Source organism: Littorina saxatilis, linkage group LG5, assembly GCF_037325665.1.
Source record: "Littorina saxatilis isolate snail1 linkage group LG5, US_GU_Lsax_2.0, whole genome shotgun sequence".
Taxonomy (NCBI): domain Eukaryota; kingdom Metazoa; phylum Mollusca; class Gastropoda; order Littorinimorpha; family Littorinidae; genus Littorina; species Littorina saxatilis.
In genome coordinates, this window is record NC_090249.1 from 9,565,603 (window position 1) to 9,584,460 (window position 18,858).

General features: G+C 43.9%; 1 protein-coding gene across 1 annotated transcript in view; it reads left to right on the forward strand.

Moving 5' to 3' along the window:
• Positions 1–18,858, forward strand: part of LOC138966251 (kynurenine/alpha-aminoadipate aminotransferase, mitochondrial-like) — a 102,474-nt gene that overhangs the window by 69,828 nt on the left and 13,788 nt on the right. Inside the window, exon 8 of the mRNA XM_070338390.1 lies at positions 6,536–6,618. Coding sequence (XP_070194491.1) covers positions 6,536–6,618 — 83 coding nt within the window. The remainder of the gene's footprint in view (positions 1–6,535; positions 6,619–18,858) is intronic.

Consider the following 18,858-nt stretch of genomic DNA (forward strand, 5'->3'; position numbering starts at 1 on the left):
GTCTGAAGTCAGTTTGGGGGCAACATGACGGCCGGTTTCGGCGACTTTGTCTTACCTACGGGTAGCGACGGTCCAGTTCATAGTCATAGTCATTCATTGGTGCTTTCTGCCACGACCCACGAAGTTATGAGTGCTTGTCTTTGCTAGACTTGGACTCTTAACGCAGGAAGTTTTACTGCGTCATTCGCTCGGTCTTGATTGGGTAGTTGCTCAAGCAGGTCATGCACCAGCAGTAGCCTACTTTTGGCTAACCGTTTGGATCATGTTGGGTTCACAGCTTGGTTCATTAGAGGGTGAGTGTTCTGGTAGTTTGGGTACTTCAGGAACACGTTTGCTCGTTCTTGAGATTTTTCTCACCGATGAGGGCTTGATATCTTTTTCTCAGGTATCACTTGTTTTCGGTAGGAGATCGGTCACGAACTGACGTCATCTCCTAGGCCTGGCGGGCTTCACACCCTCCCAGGGTGTAACATAGCGACTTTATGTTTTAACGGTCGCTACAGGGTTTGTCCTATTCAGTTCTGTGTTGACAAACTTAGGCTCTGATCGTTCCACGTTCGGCACTACAGCTAGCTCCCACTGTATGCTTGCTTCCTTTCTTGTCGATTAAATTTCATAGCTTATTGCTAGTGAGTATTGAGTTAGACTTTTGCCGCTTTCGATTAAAGTCGCTTTGGTTTTGATGAGCAATCTCGGTTCATCTCTTGATGAGAGGTTGCATTCTCGCCGACCTGCAAATTGTTGCCTTTGTTTTCGGCTTTAAGTCATTCGACTCTTTTGTGGGAGAGTCTAGCAAGGCCAGATGTTTTCCGACATTTGTCTTGCTCTATCCTTTGAACAAGGGGCAAGTTATTGTCTCTGGTTCATTGCGAACATTTAGCGTTTCCCCTTGGACTATGGTGCTGTGGTTTACTCAAGCCATATCTTTTAGTGCTTCACTCCGTGGAGGGTGTTTCACTTGTGGTCGTTTGGAACTTCTTGTTCTCTTCAAGGGGAGACGCAAAGGTTCGTTTTTATTACTCGCTCGCCTCGGAGGACATATCTGTTTGTCTTCCGAACTTGCACGGCTCTTTTTTTGAGTTAAGAGCTGTCTTTCTGGTCTAGCCGTTTGTAAGAGATTGTTTTCTCTTTTCGTCAGTCACGACCAAGACAGCGTATTTTAGGCCTTTTCACTTAGCTTAGGTCTCAACAGGCTTTACGTGTAAGGGGTTATTTATGTGAAAACATCCATCCAAAGGGTCACAAGACACCAATTCAAGTCCAGTAGTTTATTACCTCAGTAACCAAAAAACCTGTAACATAATACAATGCAAATAAGTCATGACAGCAAGTAACCATCATTATAATTATACAAAGAAAGTGTCAAACAATGAATGCTTCTTCTTCTTCTTCTGCGTTCAATGTTGATGGTCGAAACAATGAATGCAAAAATAGCATGTAGTCTTATCAGAATACAGGAAAAATGGATCATCAATGGTGATGACTAACACATCACCAGTGAAATTACACAACTGCATGAAAATGCAATCAAGTACTGCATAAAAACGGGTTTAATAACAGATCTAAGTAGTAAACAATGAATGCACAAATAGCATGTAGTCTTATCAGAATACAGGAAAAATGGATCATCAATGGTGATGACTAACACATCACCAGTGAAATTACACAACTGCATGAAAATGCAATCAAGTACAGCATAAAAACGGGTTTAATAACAGATCTAAGTTCAGAGGCATGTAACTCAATAATAAAGTAAACATGTTACCATCAAAGTGCACATCATACTAAACGTCAGACTGAAACACACCTCAAGGCAATTTAGGCAACACCAGCCTGGTCAGCTATGCACTCCGCCACATGACCGCAATTGACAACAGTACAGCTGAAAATATACATTGTAATGTCAATAAACATACTACATTGCTAGACAGCAAGCATTCCTTAACCATTCTTTCATGCACTCAACTCTTAAGGTTGAAGCAAAACGAACAACCACAAGAAAATAACCTAAGTTCAAAACCAAGAAAATCTTCCAATAAAATAATATCAAACATCAGAAAAACTACAAATTACACAAGAATAACACACCACATATGTGCATTCCACTCAAAGGTAGGAGAAACCACACCAGAAAAAGTGACAAAGATTGAATAGAACATTTTCTGAATCTGTTGTCGTCTGCTTTGTTTACACCGGAAACACTCTTACAACCTTGACCCGGCAATGCTAAAACCGGTCTACTTATGAGTCTAAAAATAGACACAGCTCTATGGCGGGAAATCTTCCTCTTCCAGACAGCCATAGAATTCTCAGTAAACTCAAAATTCACCACATAATTTGCCAAACAATACAATCCTTCCAAAGAAAATGTTTCTGTTCATAATAGGAATAAAAGAGACCATAGTTTGTGAACAAAATAACTTTGTCCACTTTCTGTTGTCTGGAAACTACCAAGCATGCAAACCTTCTAGAAAACCTAGACAAATACATTATTAAAATCCTAAAAACACAGTCCTAAACAACAATTTCATACATAATTACCAGAATGAATAAAATTAAAAGCACACAAACATACCTTCATCACTAATTGACTAAACCACGCTTCTCTCTTGGAGTCGAATGGAACAATGGCCGAAAATGGAGGGAAAACAGTTGTAGAACTGCAGGATAAGCACTGTCTTATCCTGTAGCCAGAAGAAACTAGTTCCTTACACTCAACTACTTTCAGTGCCTCAAAATACTATAATTATTCATTAATAACATAGGAGAAGGTTCCAAAATATTAACTTTAAATGTTTTAATACAAAAAGTACATTATTGCTTATAAATTGTTTGTATCCCTACACAAGACAGGCATTTTCAGGGCAGGGGAAGACAAGAACACTGGTCACACCAGAGTTATCCTCAACACAGAAGTCTAGACTAAGGAGTAGTGCAGGGGAGATAATCAAAATTTGTATTTTAGGGACTCTCTTTGCAAAGTGACTGCACCACTGGAATAAATGAAAATACATCTCAAGATTTAAACAGTATCATGTACACATGTAAATGTGAACCTCTTACATTTATCTAGGTTGATTTTTTCTGGTGGTTTCTTTGCCATCATTAACTTTCTATGAGTGCAAATAAAAGGGGGGGGGGGGGGCAGTCAGCCCTTCCTCCAGCACCTGCATTAGTGCAAGTTCTAGATTCTGGGCATCGGCTTTAGCATTCTCCAGTTCAGGAGGATGTTAAGACTTTCCACGAACTGTTGTTATCGTAGGAAGTCTATGTTTCGTTATTCTGGAGGAACGTCGTCAGGTCTTGACAAGACTTTTCTCTTTCTACGCCCTGCGTGGTAAGGGCCCTGCGTCCAAGCTTTTGTCTTTTGAAAATTAATTCCAACTTGGGATTTCTTTTTGTTTTTTAAGCTCTTTTTTAAGAGCCATAGATTTTGAGACATGCTAGCCTTTCTTTATAGGAAGGCTCTCAGACTCCTTTTTGTCAGTGTTCACTTCCCCTTAAGGGTGTAGCGTTTTACATACTTCTGGGTCTCGCTCAAGGTTTTGACTCATTTGAGTATTTGACATACTTGTCTTGCATGGCTCCTTTTGGTTCTTGCGTTTCAACGGATAGAACCAAATTATTGCTAGGCAGCCCTGACTAGATGGGCTTTTACACTCATTAACAGGCTTATGAGTGCGGCAGTCAAATGGGGGGGGAGCTTTCTTTCTTCCTCTGGGTTGTCTAGAATTCATGGGGCCTGAGCTTGGACCCTTTATCTGGTGGTTCTGTTGCCAGACAATTCTCGTATGGCACCTCAGTGGTGTTTGGACGTCATGTTTAGACGTCTTTCTTTACTACTTTTGTGCGTGTTTTAGTACCCACTGCAATGGTAGTAGTTGCTTACCAATTATGGTTGAAGCAGGCTGGTTTCTTATCTTTTTTAGTGAGATTCCCGCCACCTTATGTAGCAATCTGCTATTTATGTGAGTTGTAGTAAGAATATGTTATTTAATCGAAAATTTCTTAATAAATTTTCATTTAATTAATATACTTACCAACTCACATAGTTAATGCCCTCCCATCCTACCCCGCAATCGTTTTTTTGTTAATGGTTGAAGGTGGTGTTTCATTGGGAATGAGTTTGCCGGTGATATGTGCCGCGCATGCGCGGGCTACCGGTGAGGGGAGGTAACTACCAGGGCCTTGTTGTCAAGGTTTTGTTTTGATTTGGGGGTTACCTCCCCCTGTTTCCAGGGTTAGTACTTCAATGTCTTACGCATCAAACTGAAGTTAATGCTATTTATGTGAGTTGGTAAGTATATTAATTAAATGAAAATTTATTAAGAAATTTTCGATTTTGTCACTATACACGATGGTTGGTTTGTATCCCATTGTGGCAGTCTCGCTCTGTGTACAATGAGAACTGCCTTTTTAAAGTCCCTGCTTTCATGCATTCCACTGTTTTAACATACCCTGCTATCAGTCCAAACTGTGCTGTGGCAGTCTGTGTACAGTAAGACCTGTGTTATGACAGTCTGTGTACAGTAAGAACCGTGTTATGACGGTCTGCGTACAGTCAGAACTGTGTTATGACGGTCTGTGTACAGTCAGAACCGTGTTATGACGGTCTGTGTACGGTAAGACCTGTGTTATGACGGTCTGTGTACAGTAAAACCTGTTATGACGGTCTGTGTACAGTAAGACCTGTGTAATGACGGTCTGTGTACAGTAAGACCTGTGTTATGACGGTCTGTGTACAGTAAGACCTGTGTTATGACGGTCTGTGTACAGTAAGACCTGTGTTATGACGGTCTGTGTACAGTAAGACCTGTGTTATGACGGTCTGTGTACAGTAAGACCTGTGATATGACGGTCTGTGTACAGTCAGAACCATGTTATGACGGTCTGCGTACAGTCAGAACTGTGTTATGACGGTCTGTGTACAGTCAGAACCGTGTTATGACGGTCTGTGTACAGTAAGACCTGTGTTATGACGGTCTGTGTACATACAGTAAGACCTGTGTTATGACTGTCTGTGTACAGTAAGACCTGTGTTATGACGGTCTGTGTACAGTAAGACCTGTGTTATGACGGTCTGTGTACAGTAAGACCTGTGTTATGACGGTCTGTGTACAGTAAGACCTGTGTTATGACGGTCTGTGTACAGTAAGACCTGTGTTATGACGGTCTGTGTAGAGTCAGGACTGTGTTATGACTGTCTGTGTACAGTCAGAACTGTGTTATGACTGTCTGTGTACAGTAAGACCTGTGTTATGACGGTCTGTGTACAGTAAGACCTGTGATATGACGGTCTGTGTACAGTCAGAACTGTGTTATGACTGTCTGTGTACAGTAAGACCTGTGTTATGACGGTCTGTGTACAGTCAGAACTGTGTTATGACTGTCTGTGTACAGTAAGACCTGTGTTATGACGGTCTGTGTACAGTAAGACCTGTGATATGACGGTCTGTGTACAGTCAGAACTGTGATATGACGGTCTGTGTACAGTCAGAACTGTGATATGACGGTCTGTGTACAGTCAGAGCTGTGTTATGAGGGTCTGTGCACAGTCAGAACTGTGTTATGACGGTCTGTGTACAGTCAGAGCTGTGTTATGAGGGTCTGTGTACAGTCAGAACTGTGTTATGACTGTCTGTGTACAGTCAAAACAGTGTAATGACGGTCTCTGTTCACTCAGAACTGTGTTATGACTGTCTGTGTACAGTCAGAACAGTATTATGATGGTCTCTGTTCACTCAGATCTGTGTTATGATGGTCTTGTGCACAGTCAGAACTGAATTATGACAGTCTGTTTACACGCAGAACTGTGTTAGAACGGTCTGTACACTCAGAACTGTGTTAATATGGTTTGTGTAGAGTCAGAACTGTGATATGACGGTCTGTGTACTGTCAGAACTGTGTTATGACGGTCGGTGTACATGCAGTCAGAACTACATGTGTTATGATGATCTGTGTACTCTCAGAACTGTGTTATGACGGTCGGTGTACAGTCAGAACTGTGTTATGATGGTCGGAACTGTGTTATGACGGTCTTGTGTACAGTCCGAACTGTGTTATGACTGTCTGTGTACAGTCAAAACAGTATTATGACGGTCTCTGTTCACTCGAAACTGTGTTATGACTGTCTGTGTACAGTCAGAACAGTATTATGACGGTCTCTGATCACTCAGAACTGTGTTATGACGGTCTTGTGCACAGTCAGAACTGAATTATGACGGTCTGTTTACACGCAGAACTGTGTTAGAACGGTCTGTGTACACTTAGAACTGTGTTATGATGGTTTGTAAACACTCAGAACTGTGCTATGATGATCTGTGTACTCTCAGAACCATGATATGACGGTCTGTGTACAACGCAGAACTGTGTTAAGATGTTATGTGTACAGTCAGAACTGTGTTATGCTGTTCTGTGTACAGTCAGAACTGTGTTATGATGTTCTGTGTACAGTCAGAACTGTGTTATGCTGTTCTGTGTACAGTCATAACTGGTATAAGGCGGTCTGTGTAAAGGTATGTAACTCTTTTTACAGCCACTGATGCCCAGCCTCCTGTCCATTGATGTTGACGGGCGCGTATTACGATTCGATACCTTTACCAAACTGGTGGCGCCGGGGTCTGTGCACTCACGTGTGTGTGTGTCTGTGTGTTTTGTGTGTGTGTGTTTGTGTGCGTGTCGGTCTGTGTGTCTATGTGTTTTGGTGTCTGTGTGTTTGTTGTGAATCGACTGCTTCAAATTTGGTAGGTGTATTCAGGTGGACCCTGGGCACAAACTGGTCGATGAACATTTTCAACACGTGCTCTAAGCGCGGAGCGGCGCGGTGGCGCGGTGAACCGCGAATACGGCTTCTGTGCCAAGGGAAACAATCTACGCAATTCAACAACGTTAGGTTGCTGAAGCAGTAGCTTCCCTTCTACTTGAAACCTGCCGAGTTTTCAATGTTGGTTCAGATCTAAGTATAGCAATTCGTGTACAAAATCCCTCCCATCTTCAAAATATTGCCACTAATACTACCCCTCCCATCGTAAATATTCATTGCAACATTAATAGTCAGGAGCTTTGCCGGTGTTTCTGTGTCTGTCTTAAAAAAGATCAAATCACTTTCAACACTGTGCTCTTTTCTCTTTCAGCAACAACATGGCTTACCAACCACCACCGCATTGTACGCAACCAAGACACTGGTTTCGGCTTTTATTTTGTCGAGACTGGATTACTGCAACTCGCTCCTAGCCGGCCTCCCAGACGCCAAGCTAGACCGCCTACAGCGCATCATGAACAATGCAGCACGTCTTGTGCTGCGCAAGCGCAAGCGCGACCATGTCACCCCTCTCCTCATGACCCTTCACTGGCTACCAATCAAAGCACGCATTACATATAAAATAGCTACCCTGTGTTACCGTAGCCTTCAAGACTCTGCCCCTTCTTACCTGTCTTCGCTCTTAAAGCCACACGTCCCCACACGCAACCTCAGATCCGCTGACGCAGGGCACCTTGTTGTCCCACGCGTCAAACTGAACGCTTTCGGCAAGCGCGCCTTTACCTACACAGCTCCCTCTATTTGGAACTCTCTGCCCATGTCTGTCCGCCTTTCTACCTCTCTCCCTTCCTTCAAGTCCTCTCTAAAAACACACCTCTTCCGGGAATACTTCAACCCCTAGCCTGTGCGAGTGATTCGATGTTGTCCGTGTGTGTGTTTGTGTGTGTGTGCGAGTGAGCGACACGAGTATATGCGAGTAATTGGTTGTGTGCACTGTTCAGTATTTGCCACATTAAGGAGAGGGGTCGCTTGCCATCGTAGCGCGCTGTGGGCCGGCTGGGGGCGGGTTGCTTGCGAGGGCTGTATTTTGTACATTGATTATTTGATACATGTATAATTATTAAATGCGTCTCCAGGAATATGTTTAGTTTAAATCTTGTGTCGATACTATTTAATTCTGCCTCGCTATTAGCCATTGAGTAAAACTGTTTTATCACCATTGCTTTATTGTTGTTAATTCGTCTCCAGAAATATGTTTTGTTTTAATCTTGTGTCGATACTATTTAACTCTGCCTCGTTATTAGCCATTGAGTATAACTGTTTTATCACCATTGTTTTATTGTTGTTCTTTGGCCATTTACGTTGAATGACTTGTTATACATTGACATTGATAGTTTTATTCTTCTTCTTCTTCGTCGTTCGCTAGATAGTTTTATTATAAGAACCTTTTTTTTTAATTCCTATTAACTCGATGTTCTTTAACTATGTTTGTAAATTGTTAGAGGATCTTTTAGTAGAAGTGTTTAACTGTTGAAGCTGCTTTTACCTAAGAGACCGACTGTATATTGTGCTGTTGTACTTGTCAGACTTGATTGTACCAAGTCCTTCACATGTTGTAATGCGCTTAGAGCCAAATATTTTTGTTTTTTGTAAGGGATAGGCGCAATATAAATACACTTTATTATTATTATTATTATTACTCTCTTGCGAGTCATTCCAACTTGTCGATGAAAGTTTTTGAACACGTGCTATAAGCGCGGCGCGGTGAACCGCGGTGAATACTCTGTTTCGCAATACGAATTACGAAACTAAACACTTTTTTTTTCGGCTCTACTTCTTCACTTCTTTCACTTCCGCCACACAACGAAAACGAATCTAAGCAGCGCTTTTCTGCACAGGTAGTACATCTAAGTATTGCATTTCGTGTACAAAATCCCTCCCATCTTCAAAATATTGCTACTAATACTACCCCTCCCATCGTAAATATTCATTAAATTACATATCTTATCCCAACTCACATATAGCAATTTACTTCAGTCTAGTGCTAGGACGCTGCATCGCGTCACCTTGGTAACAAGGGGAGGCAACCCTAAAAAAAGAGCTACCTTGACCCTATAACAGGACAAAGTCACGTGACTTTCCGACCTTGCCGCCATCTTTGAATCATTCTTTCCTCAGCGATCCGTGGGTATGGACGTGTTTGCATTTCGCTCAGGCTTTTCAGCCGTTTGTCAGACTCTTACTTTGAGTTGACTTCACCTTGGTTTCCCGTGCACGTTCCTCTGCTCCTTTGTGTGTTTGGGGTGAGCTTTTTTGCTATTTTCGTTGTTGTTTGACTTAGGTTTTGCCAGGTTTAGAAATTTTTGTTGTTGTTTACTTGTTCATCCGCCATGTCGGAGAGCGGTAAAAAGAAAGTTTCTAAGTCAGCTGCGGAGCCTTCTCCTGTCAAAAGCCAGTGCGCAAGTCTAAAGTTCCTTCTAGTCATGCGGTGGTTAAGGTGTTAGACCCTTCATCAAAACATTCGTTTGACGTTACTATTGATTTGCCAAAATCTCCATCTATGCCTAAACTGCCTGCTCAGGCTTTGCCGGATGTGTCCGCGGGTTCTAGCGTTGTTAGCGATAAGCAAGATGTTACTGCTATTCTTCGCTCTCTGAGCGCACAGATTTCTTCACTTTCAGCGGATCTTACGTCCACCATAGCAGAGCTTTTGTCTTTGCCTTCGGGTGTCTCGGATGCACGTCGCCTTGGCAGGGTGCGTGTTCCTCCCTCGGCGACTGTGACGACGGCCGATGTTCATGCGGGCTTTGATGACGGTGATGGAGATGCGCTGCTGCGTACCCAGGCTTCGTCTGCGTGTCGGCCTGATGACGCTCAAGGTATTTATCCTTTGCTAGTAGCTGGGTTCTCCGGCCAACGCGAAGGGCGTATACTGGGTCACGTAGCCGCTCCGAGTTGCGGGGCGGTGAGTGAAAGCTTTTCTCCCCTTACTGGGCCGTCTCGAATGCGTGGGCGGCAGGTTCGGGGGGAAAGTCCAGATACGCGGGATAGGCTGTCGTTGGCACCCTCCGTACCTGGGTACGAGGACAGATCGGCACAGCCTTCCCCGCTTCCGCCCGGTGGGCAGGAAGCAGTCCTCAGGGATACACTGCTTGGGTATAAATTCCCTCGGGTGTTTTCCCTTCCGGTCGTCTCTTCGCCTGGCTATCATTGCCTGGGCGGTAGTGGACTTCCGGATGGCACGGAAGTGCAGGAGGACTGTTCGGAGTTTGGTAGCGCACTTCCGCTCATTTCGATGATGAAGACACCGGCTTCCGTGTTTCCATTGCAGCTTCCGCTAGCTCTGAGCTTGGCAGCGGAAGTCGCTTCAAGGTACTTTGAGGAGGGTGTGGCAACGCCGTCAGGCTTGTGTGCTCAACCTCCTTCCGCCTTGGGGGATTTTGGTTCTACGAAAGACGAGAGGCAGCACTTCCGTTTCCGTGAGTCGCCTTCGTAGAACTTTGAAGAAGGTGTGGCAACGCCGGCAGGTTTGTCTGCCTCACCTTCTTTCCGTCCGGTTAAGGACGTATTTTCCGGAAAGCTTCACCAGACTATAGTAGTCAGTGTGGTAGCGTGATTCCGGCATGCACGAATGTGCAGGGCTAAGGATTTGATTACGGTGCTTCCGTTCAGGGAGAAGACACCGGTTTTCGGCTACTATCCGAGTTTACCCATGCTTTAGCATAGGCAACGGAAGTAGTTTCGCTCACATTGAGTAAGCTGCGGTTGCTTATGCAACTTGGCCTTACCAACACCTTCAGCTTTGGTTGACTTTCGCTCAGTTCGGGAAAATCGCGTTCCTTTTGGATCCGTATTTCTCCCTCTGTTGCCTCTTTTATGGCAATGATTCTGAGCTTAACCTACGGCAAGGTCAACTCACCGACTGTCACAGTGCCTCTTTTGGCAGCTTACAGTACGGTTTTTGGGCTTAGTCTTTCTGTGGTTTGCTCTTGTGAAGCATTCCACTCCTCTCTCTCGGGTTATCTGACAGAGGTTCGCTTCAACAGCCATTTTCATTACCTCTTTGACACTTGTCCTCCTGCGTGCTGCGCTTCTGTATACAACGGAGCTGGTTACACTTAGGGAGACGGCTGCGGTAGAACAGAGCTGTTCTTTATACTGAGCCTCTCTTTTGTCTCTGAGGGAATAAGCACATGATCTTGTCGAGTTATCCTCTCTTTCGGAAACTTCGCGAAGATCTCTCTCGTGCTCCATCCCCTCTGCTCTCGTCAAACTTTGAGTTTCGTTGTGACGCGGGGGAGACGGATATTATGACGCCGCTAGCCACTTTGGCTAAAATCTGCTGAGCAGCTGAGCCTCCCAGCGCTTCTCTTAAATTTGCACATTCTGTGCACGCGCACAGGTTCTTCTTTGGCTAGGATTCAAGATAAAGCACCTTTGGGACGGTTTGCTTGCTTGGTCAGCCTTCGCTTGGCTCTAGGTACAAGTAAGAGGCGGATTTACTCCGGCACTTTTCACTTTTTGTTTTTCGCCAGGGGAGTGTTCGCACGTCTACGCTACGTTGTGTTACTCCCAATATTCTGGCAAGATTCCGGGAACTGCTTCAGCTTGCCACATGCTACCTCACTTTAGGCAGGATATGGAAGCTAAGCAAGCACACATATAGGGTTAGTCCCTCTGGCTTAGGAGGACTTTGCGGTATGTACGCCCATCTACGGTGAAGCTGCATACCTCTTCTTCTCCGCCCTCTCGGATGAAGCTGCTAAGGCCACTATTTTTTCGCCTTAGCAGTGGAAGCAAGTCAAGCCATTAAGGCATGCTCAGCTTTTATGGTTTACGGAATCGCCCGCTTTCTCATAAGAGTCATAAGCTTTGGTTTTTCGACAGCTCGCCAGAATATGTCCATACTTGCTGGTCACTTTCTGACTCGGAAGTCTTTAGGGCCTCTGAGTCACTGTCCGTAACCTCTCAGACGGAACTTTTCCGGTGAAGCCTACCTCTTATGGTAGTGGCTTCTGTTATTGACTTTCACTGCGCAACACAAAGGACTTGCAGAAAGTCCTTAGTTTCAGCGTTTTCATTTTAAGAGGTTACGGAAAGAACTATGGACACCATCTTGTGGCTAAACTTAGGTTTGGCACAGAAGTTTTTAGCATTGGGTTTGTTTTTTTCCCATATGCAAAAGACAGTGAACTTTTATGTTTTTGCCAGTAATAATTAGAATCACAGTTCCTTGAGGTTCAGTGATTCAACTTTGGCGTTACGCCTCTCAGGGCTTTCTCCCGCGAGTTGAAAAGGCTACACTCTTTTTGTAGCCTTCACGCGGCGGCCCCTGGATTTTTCTTGAATTTGCAATGCGCTAGGAGTTTTTTCTCCCACATCGCAGAATAGTACGCATTTGTTCGCCCTGTTGCATTCTTTAGCCGTCTCGGCTAAGCCATTTGAAGTGACGTCACACTTGTCACAGTATGATGGTACAGGCTTCAGGCTTTACCGCGCCTATTCCTCGTTTTATCTGGGGGCTGAATCATGGTATTCCGCTGCAGGTATTCAGCTTGGGATAATTTATCAGGTCTTTCTGCACGCGTTTTTAAGCGGCAAGTTAGCCCGAGCCAATTTTGCTCTAAGGGCAGAGGGAGGTTACATCTTACCTTTCCCTCAGCGGTGACCCAACTTTCGGTTTCTAGCACTTGCGTTACTGACTAGTTACAGAAACCTTGGTTGTAGAGGCCTTATCTTTCCCTAGGCTGGTTCTTTTACCTTGAGGTTTTTTCTCACGGCTTCTGAACTAACTTCATGTAAGGCCTCTAGCGTTACGGTCATCGGGAAACTGAAATTTTAAAAGACGCTCACGCACCCCTCTCTTGGCTCGGGGAGCGATAGGAGCATAGTTTGAGAGCGGATCAAGTTACTGATACACTCACGTGTCTTTCCCAATTGCGGGCTGGGCTAACTTAGTACTCGCACGCAATCAGGTTTTCAATACTCCTGGCTTTTCACTCCTGATTTTGCAGAAGGGAAAGATTACCCTCATCTTTGCAGCCTAGGCATAGTCTTTATCGTTGCTCAGCAAAAGGCCGCAACACGGTCTCGTTCCTACCACCGAGGTTAAGCGGCATCGGTCTCGGTTACTACCGGGATTTGTGACCGTTTTTGGTATATGGGCCTGTCAGGCATTCTTTCTAAGTTTCAAGCTGCGGCCTTATGGCTTCAGCTATCGTACAGCCGTTTACTCACACTCATATTCAGCAGTATTTCGCTCCTGCGAGGGCTTCATTTCCGGTTAACAGAAGTTCGCCCTCTTTATTTCAAGCCAGTGTGTAGGGAGATGGGGATTTGGCTCTCACTGTTACCACTCCCTTAGCTATTGAGGACAACAGTTGTCTTCTCTGGTGCTTGATTTCCTCTCAGAACTTCTGCCTTTCTTTGAAAGATCAGTGGCATTATGTCACATTCTCGCAAACGGGTCCTTCCTCCTCACTCTTTCGCCTTTTGAGATAAGGCAGTAATTAAGGGAAAGAAAGGGGGGGGGGGGGGGGGTGTTTTTGTATCTTGGACAATTCTTTGGGCTCTGTCCAGACGGTGTGGATAGAACATGGGCCTACTTCTAGGCCTTATGTGAATCAGGCTATGCTTCTCCCTAATCTTGTCAGTGTGACTTGTTTAGCTCGCATTGTAAGATGGCAGGTCTCCTTTCACAGGGAGACCGTTATACCGGATAGGGTTCAATACAAAAGATCGCAGCAGAACAAGTCTGAGCCTTTTGGTATCGGAGTGTCTATGCTCCACAGGTTCTGAACTGTTGCATTCTGCCAATCTTCATAAACATTATGTGAAACGTTCTCCGTTTTACTTCTAGCCGCAGCGTGCAGAGGTAGCGAGATTCACACACTCTTTGGCTTTTGGGGATATGTCGGTTTCAATAGAGGCTCCCTACCTCACTCTGTTTCTGGCCAGACTTCTTAGTTAGGCTTCAACAGTGGGGATAGCCATGCATGCATCTCTGATGGTTGTATAGTTTTCCTCTTTATAAGATTCTCACCATAGGCGATCCTTTGTTATGAATCTGACCAGTTGTATCACTGCTCCATCCTGTTTTTACAGGTGGTTTAGGGTCATAAGTAAAACTACTCTTATCATCTCTGGACACAATGGTAGATAGGGTCATATCTACTTTGGCGTTAGAATCGGTAGGATATTCTGAAGTCCTTGACTCCGCCTGTCGGAGATCGTAGGAGCTCTCTATCAACCTTTACCTGTGTTACTTTTACAGGGCGCGCAGTATGGTTCTATTGCGCTTTCGGCAACGGTAGTTGCGGGGCAAATTATTGCCTAGCTCATAGTTTGAGCATCCCACCGCCTTCATTAGCAATCTGCTATATGTGAGTTGGGATAAGATATGTAATTTAATCGAAAATTTTAGTAATAAATTTTCATTTGATTAATATACTTACCCAACTCACATAGTTAATACCCTCCCTCCTTCCCCGCTAGTGGGTTGTTCTAAAAAAAGAGGGTAGTTTTTGGATACGCTTTCGGGCGAATGATTCAAAGATGGCGGCAAGGTCGGAAAGTCACGTGACTTTGTCCTGTTATAGGGTCAAGGTAGCTCTCTTTTTAGGGTTGCCTCCCCTTGTTACCAAGGTGACGCGATGCAGCGTCCTAGCACTAGACTGAAGTAAATTGCTATATGTGAGTTGGGTAAGTATATTAATCAAATGAAAATTTATTACTAAAATTTTCGATTGCAACATTAATAGTCAGGAGCTTTGCCGGTGTTTCTGTGTCTGTCTTAAAAAAGATCAAATCACTTTCAACACTGTGCCCTTTTCTCTTTCAGCAACAAACATGGCTTACCAACCACCACCGCATTGTACTCTCTTGCGAGTCATTCAAACTGGTCGATGAAAATTTTCAACACGTGCTCTAAGCCGGCGAACGGCCACGCTGCATACTCTGTCTCACGATCCACCCGGCAAAGCCGGGTATTCATCTAGTACCATATAATATATAGCATGACTTTCCTTCTTTGTCTCTGTTCAACTTATTCTAGTGAGAAAATATCCAGCGATATTGCTCCGTAGGCCTAAAGTTCAGCCATGACCTAGGCAAATAACTTGCGCAGCCGCAGAAACAAGAAAAAGGAAATCTTTTATGAAATGATTGGGAGCCACACAAATTTGACCTCTTAATTCCGACCATGAACCCGCTGTTGATAATCTGGAAGGTCGTACCAGAGATGCAGATCTATCTCAGGTCGTGCCGATTCATAGATTCAACCTACAAACTGCGACTTCATTTGTGATCAGATTGCCAAGCAATGCGTGGAATCTTTTATTTTAAAGCCTTATGGCTCGTTTCGACAAGCATTAAACGGATGAAATTAACCACATGCAGTTTATTTCTTCAGAAAATTGCAAACGCATCAATGCCTCCTGTTGGGTTCGGTGTTTTGTACAGAAATGTCTCCCACACGACAGATTTGCTGATTTGTCTAACGAAGCCGTCATCAACACGAACACAACGACTGCAGAAGCAAACTTTGTACCTACACGACTGAGACACAAGACAGATTATTTCACAGCTGCAATGCGAACAGAGAACAAAGACGTTTTGGGTACTCACGTCAAGTCTGCACTGACTTGTAAGCTAGGAACAGACGGCAAAGTCCGAACAAAAGTAAATGACGTCAAAGTCTCTTTCGTTTTGCGTGTAACTAATTGTCATGAGGTCTTTTTGTGACAGTGTGCACGACATTTTTTTTAGACTGCGGAAAAAAGCAACTGAAGTAGCTAAGCGTTTTTCAAATATCAGTTGATAATACTTTTTGAGATATAAGCAAAACATTTTCCACCCCAAAATGGTGCCATGTCAGTGACGTTTTGGGTAGAAAATGTTTTTGTGGCGATGAACGGATTGGTTTATTTATTTTTTTTTTTTGAGTTTTCTTAGCTTTTAAATGGAGGAGTCCAACTATGTGATTTGTGTTTGTTTGTCTCCATTTTGTTGTGCACAAAGTGCGTCACTGACGTGGCACTGTTTTGTAACGTCTATGGCACTTTGGAACCATGTGTAGGGGAAGGGCTCCTAATATGGACCACTTTTTGTTTCATGCTGATAACTAGCTTGTTTTCTTGCAAATAAGTTTAATTTTGTGTTTGGTAGTCCTTCTCTCTTAGGTTAACAGTTAGGCCTAATTAGAGTAAAATAGCTTTGTGCCAGTAAAAATTAAATACAGACAAAATCACAAATGGTCCATATTAGGAGCATATGGACCAGTTAAGCGGCCTTCACGAATCACTGTAAAAAGCCCCCTATACTTCAAAATAACATGATGCAACTTAGTGTACAAGTCAGATTAATCAAAATATGCTTTAGATTTATCTGTTTCGGTTTGATGAGAGCATTATTTGAAGCACACCAGGAAACTAAAGAAGCTTATCAAAAACAGAGTAAAAATAAGTGAAATTATCAACTTCCACAAAAAGAAGACTTTTTATTATATTTTTTTTTAAATCTCGAGGGCTTGTTATAGGTTATTTCCAGCAAGCTTCTTAGTGAAATAATGAAAATAGCCTTTAGCTTTTATTTTCTTCCATTTGTTGAAGGTGGTCCATATCAGGGGACTCCCACATACTTTGAGATGTTGCTATTATGTTTTGTTTGCTGTAGAAACTCGGGGTCAACAGTCAACACTGCTAAAATGTAACAAATACGGTCTTAGCTGTCATATATATAGCAATTTTTGTGTGATAAAAGCTTTGTGTGACTGTTGCAGATTGTGTGTTGTGACTGTTGCACACAGTGTGTTGTGACTGTTGCACACAGTATGTTGTGACTGTTGCACACAGTATGTTGTGACTGTTGCACACAGTAAGTTGTAACTGATGCAGACTGTGTGATGTGACTGTATGTTGTGACTGTTGCACACATTATGTTGTGACTGTTGCAGATTGTGTGTTGTGACTGTTGCACACAGTATGTTGTGACTGTTGCAGACTGTGTGTTGTGACTGTTGCACACAGTGTGTTGTGACTGTTGCACACAGTATGTTGTGACTGTTGCACACAGTATGTTGTGACTGTTGCACACAGTATGTTGTGACTGTTGCACACAGTATGTTGTGACTGTTGCAGACTGTGTGATGTGACTGAATATGTTGTGGCTGTGTGTTGTGACTGTTGCAGACTGTGTGTTGTGTCTGTGTGTTGTGACTGTTGCAGACTGTATGTTGTGACTGTTGCAGACTGTGTGTTGTGACTCTTGCAGGCTGTGTGTTGTGACTGTTGCAGACTGTATGTTGTGACTGTTGCAAACTGTATGTTGTGACTGCTGCAGACTGTGTGTTGTGGCTGTTGCAGACAGTATGTTGTGACTGTTGTAGACTGTGTGTTGTGACTGTTGCAGACTGTATGTTGTGACTGTTGCACACATTATGTTGTGACAGTTGCAGACTGTGTGTTGTGGCTGTTGCAGACAGTATGTTGTGACTGTTGCACACAGTATATTGTGACTGTTGCACACAGTATGTTGTGACGGTTTCAGACTGTGTGTTGTGACTGTTGCAGACTGTGTGTTGTGACTGTTGCACACAATATGTTGTGACTGTTGCAGACTATGTGTCGTGACTGTTGCACACAGTATGTTGTGACTGTTGCGTACTGTGTGTTGTGACTGCTGCAGGCTGTGTGTTGTGACTGTTGCACACAGTATGTTGTGACTGCTGCAGTCTGTGTGTTGTGACTGCTGCAGACTGTGTGTTGTGACTGTTGCACCCAGTATGACGTGACCGTTGCAGACTGTGTGTTGTGACCCTGTGTTATGACTATGTGTTGTGACTGTTGCAGTTGGTATGTTGTGATAGTTGCAGACTGTGTATTGTGACTGTTGCAGAGTGTGTGATTTGACTGTGTTGTGACTGTTGCAGACTGTGTGATGTGACTGTGTGTTATAACTGTTGAGGACTGCATGTTGTGACTGTTGCAGACTGTATGTTGTGACTGTTGCAGGCTGTGTGTTGTGACTATGTGTTGTAACAGTTGAGGACTGTGTGTTGTGACTGGTGTTGACTGTGTGTTGTGACTGCTGCAGGTTGTGTTGTGACTGTGTGTTGTAACTGTTGTTGTGATTGTTGTTGACTGTGTGTTGCGACTGTTGCAGGCTGTGTGTTGTGACTGTTGAGGACTGTGTGTTGTGACTGTTGTTAACTGTATGTTGTGACTGTTGTTGACTGTATGTTGTGACTGTTGTTGACTGTGTGTTGTGACTGTTGCAGGCTGTGTGTTGTGACTGTTGTTGACTGTGTGTTGTGACTGTTGCAGGTTGTGTGTTGTGACTGTGTGTTGTAAATGTTGAGGACTGTGTGTTGTGACTGTTGCAGGCTGTGTGTTGTGACTGTATGTTGTAACTGTTGAGGACTGTGTGTTGTGACTTTTGTTGACTGTGTGTTGTGATAGTTGCAGACTGTGTATTGTGACTGTTGCAGAGTGTGTGATTTGACTGTGTTGTGACTGTTGCAGACTGTGTGATGTGACTGTGTGTTATAACTGTTGAGGACTGCATGTTGTGACTGTTGCAGACTGTATGTTGTGACTGTTGCAGGCTGTGTGTTGTAACAGTTGAAGACTGTGTGTTGTGACTGGTGTTGACTGTGTGTTGTGACTGTTGCAGGCTGTGTTGTGACTGTGTGTTGAAACTGTTGAGGAATGTGTGTTGTGACTGTTGTTGACTGTGTGTTGTGACTGTTGCAGGCTGTGTGTTGTGACTGTTGAGGACTGTGTGTTGTGACTGTTGTTGACTGTATGTTGTGACTGTTGTTGACTGTGTGTTGTGACTGTTGCAGGCTGTGTGTTGTGACTGTTGTTGACTGTGTGTTGTGAGTGCTGCAGGTTGAGTGTTGTGACTGTCTGTTGTAACTGTTGAGGACTGTGTGTTGTGACTGTTGCAGGCTGTGTGTTGTGACTGTATGTTGTAACTGTTGAGGACTGTGTGTTGTGAATGTTGTTGAATGTGTGTTGTGGCTGTTGCAGGCTGTGTGTTGTGACTGTGTGTTGTGACTGTTGAGGACTATGTGTTGTGACTGTTGCAGACTGTGTGTT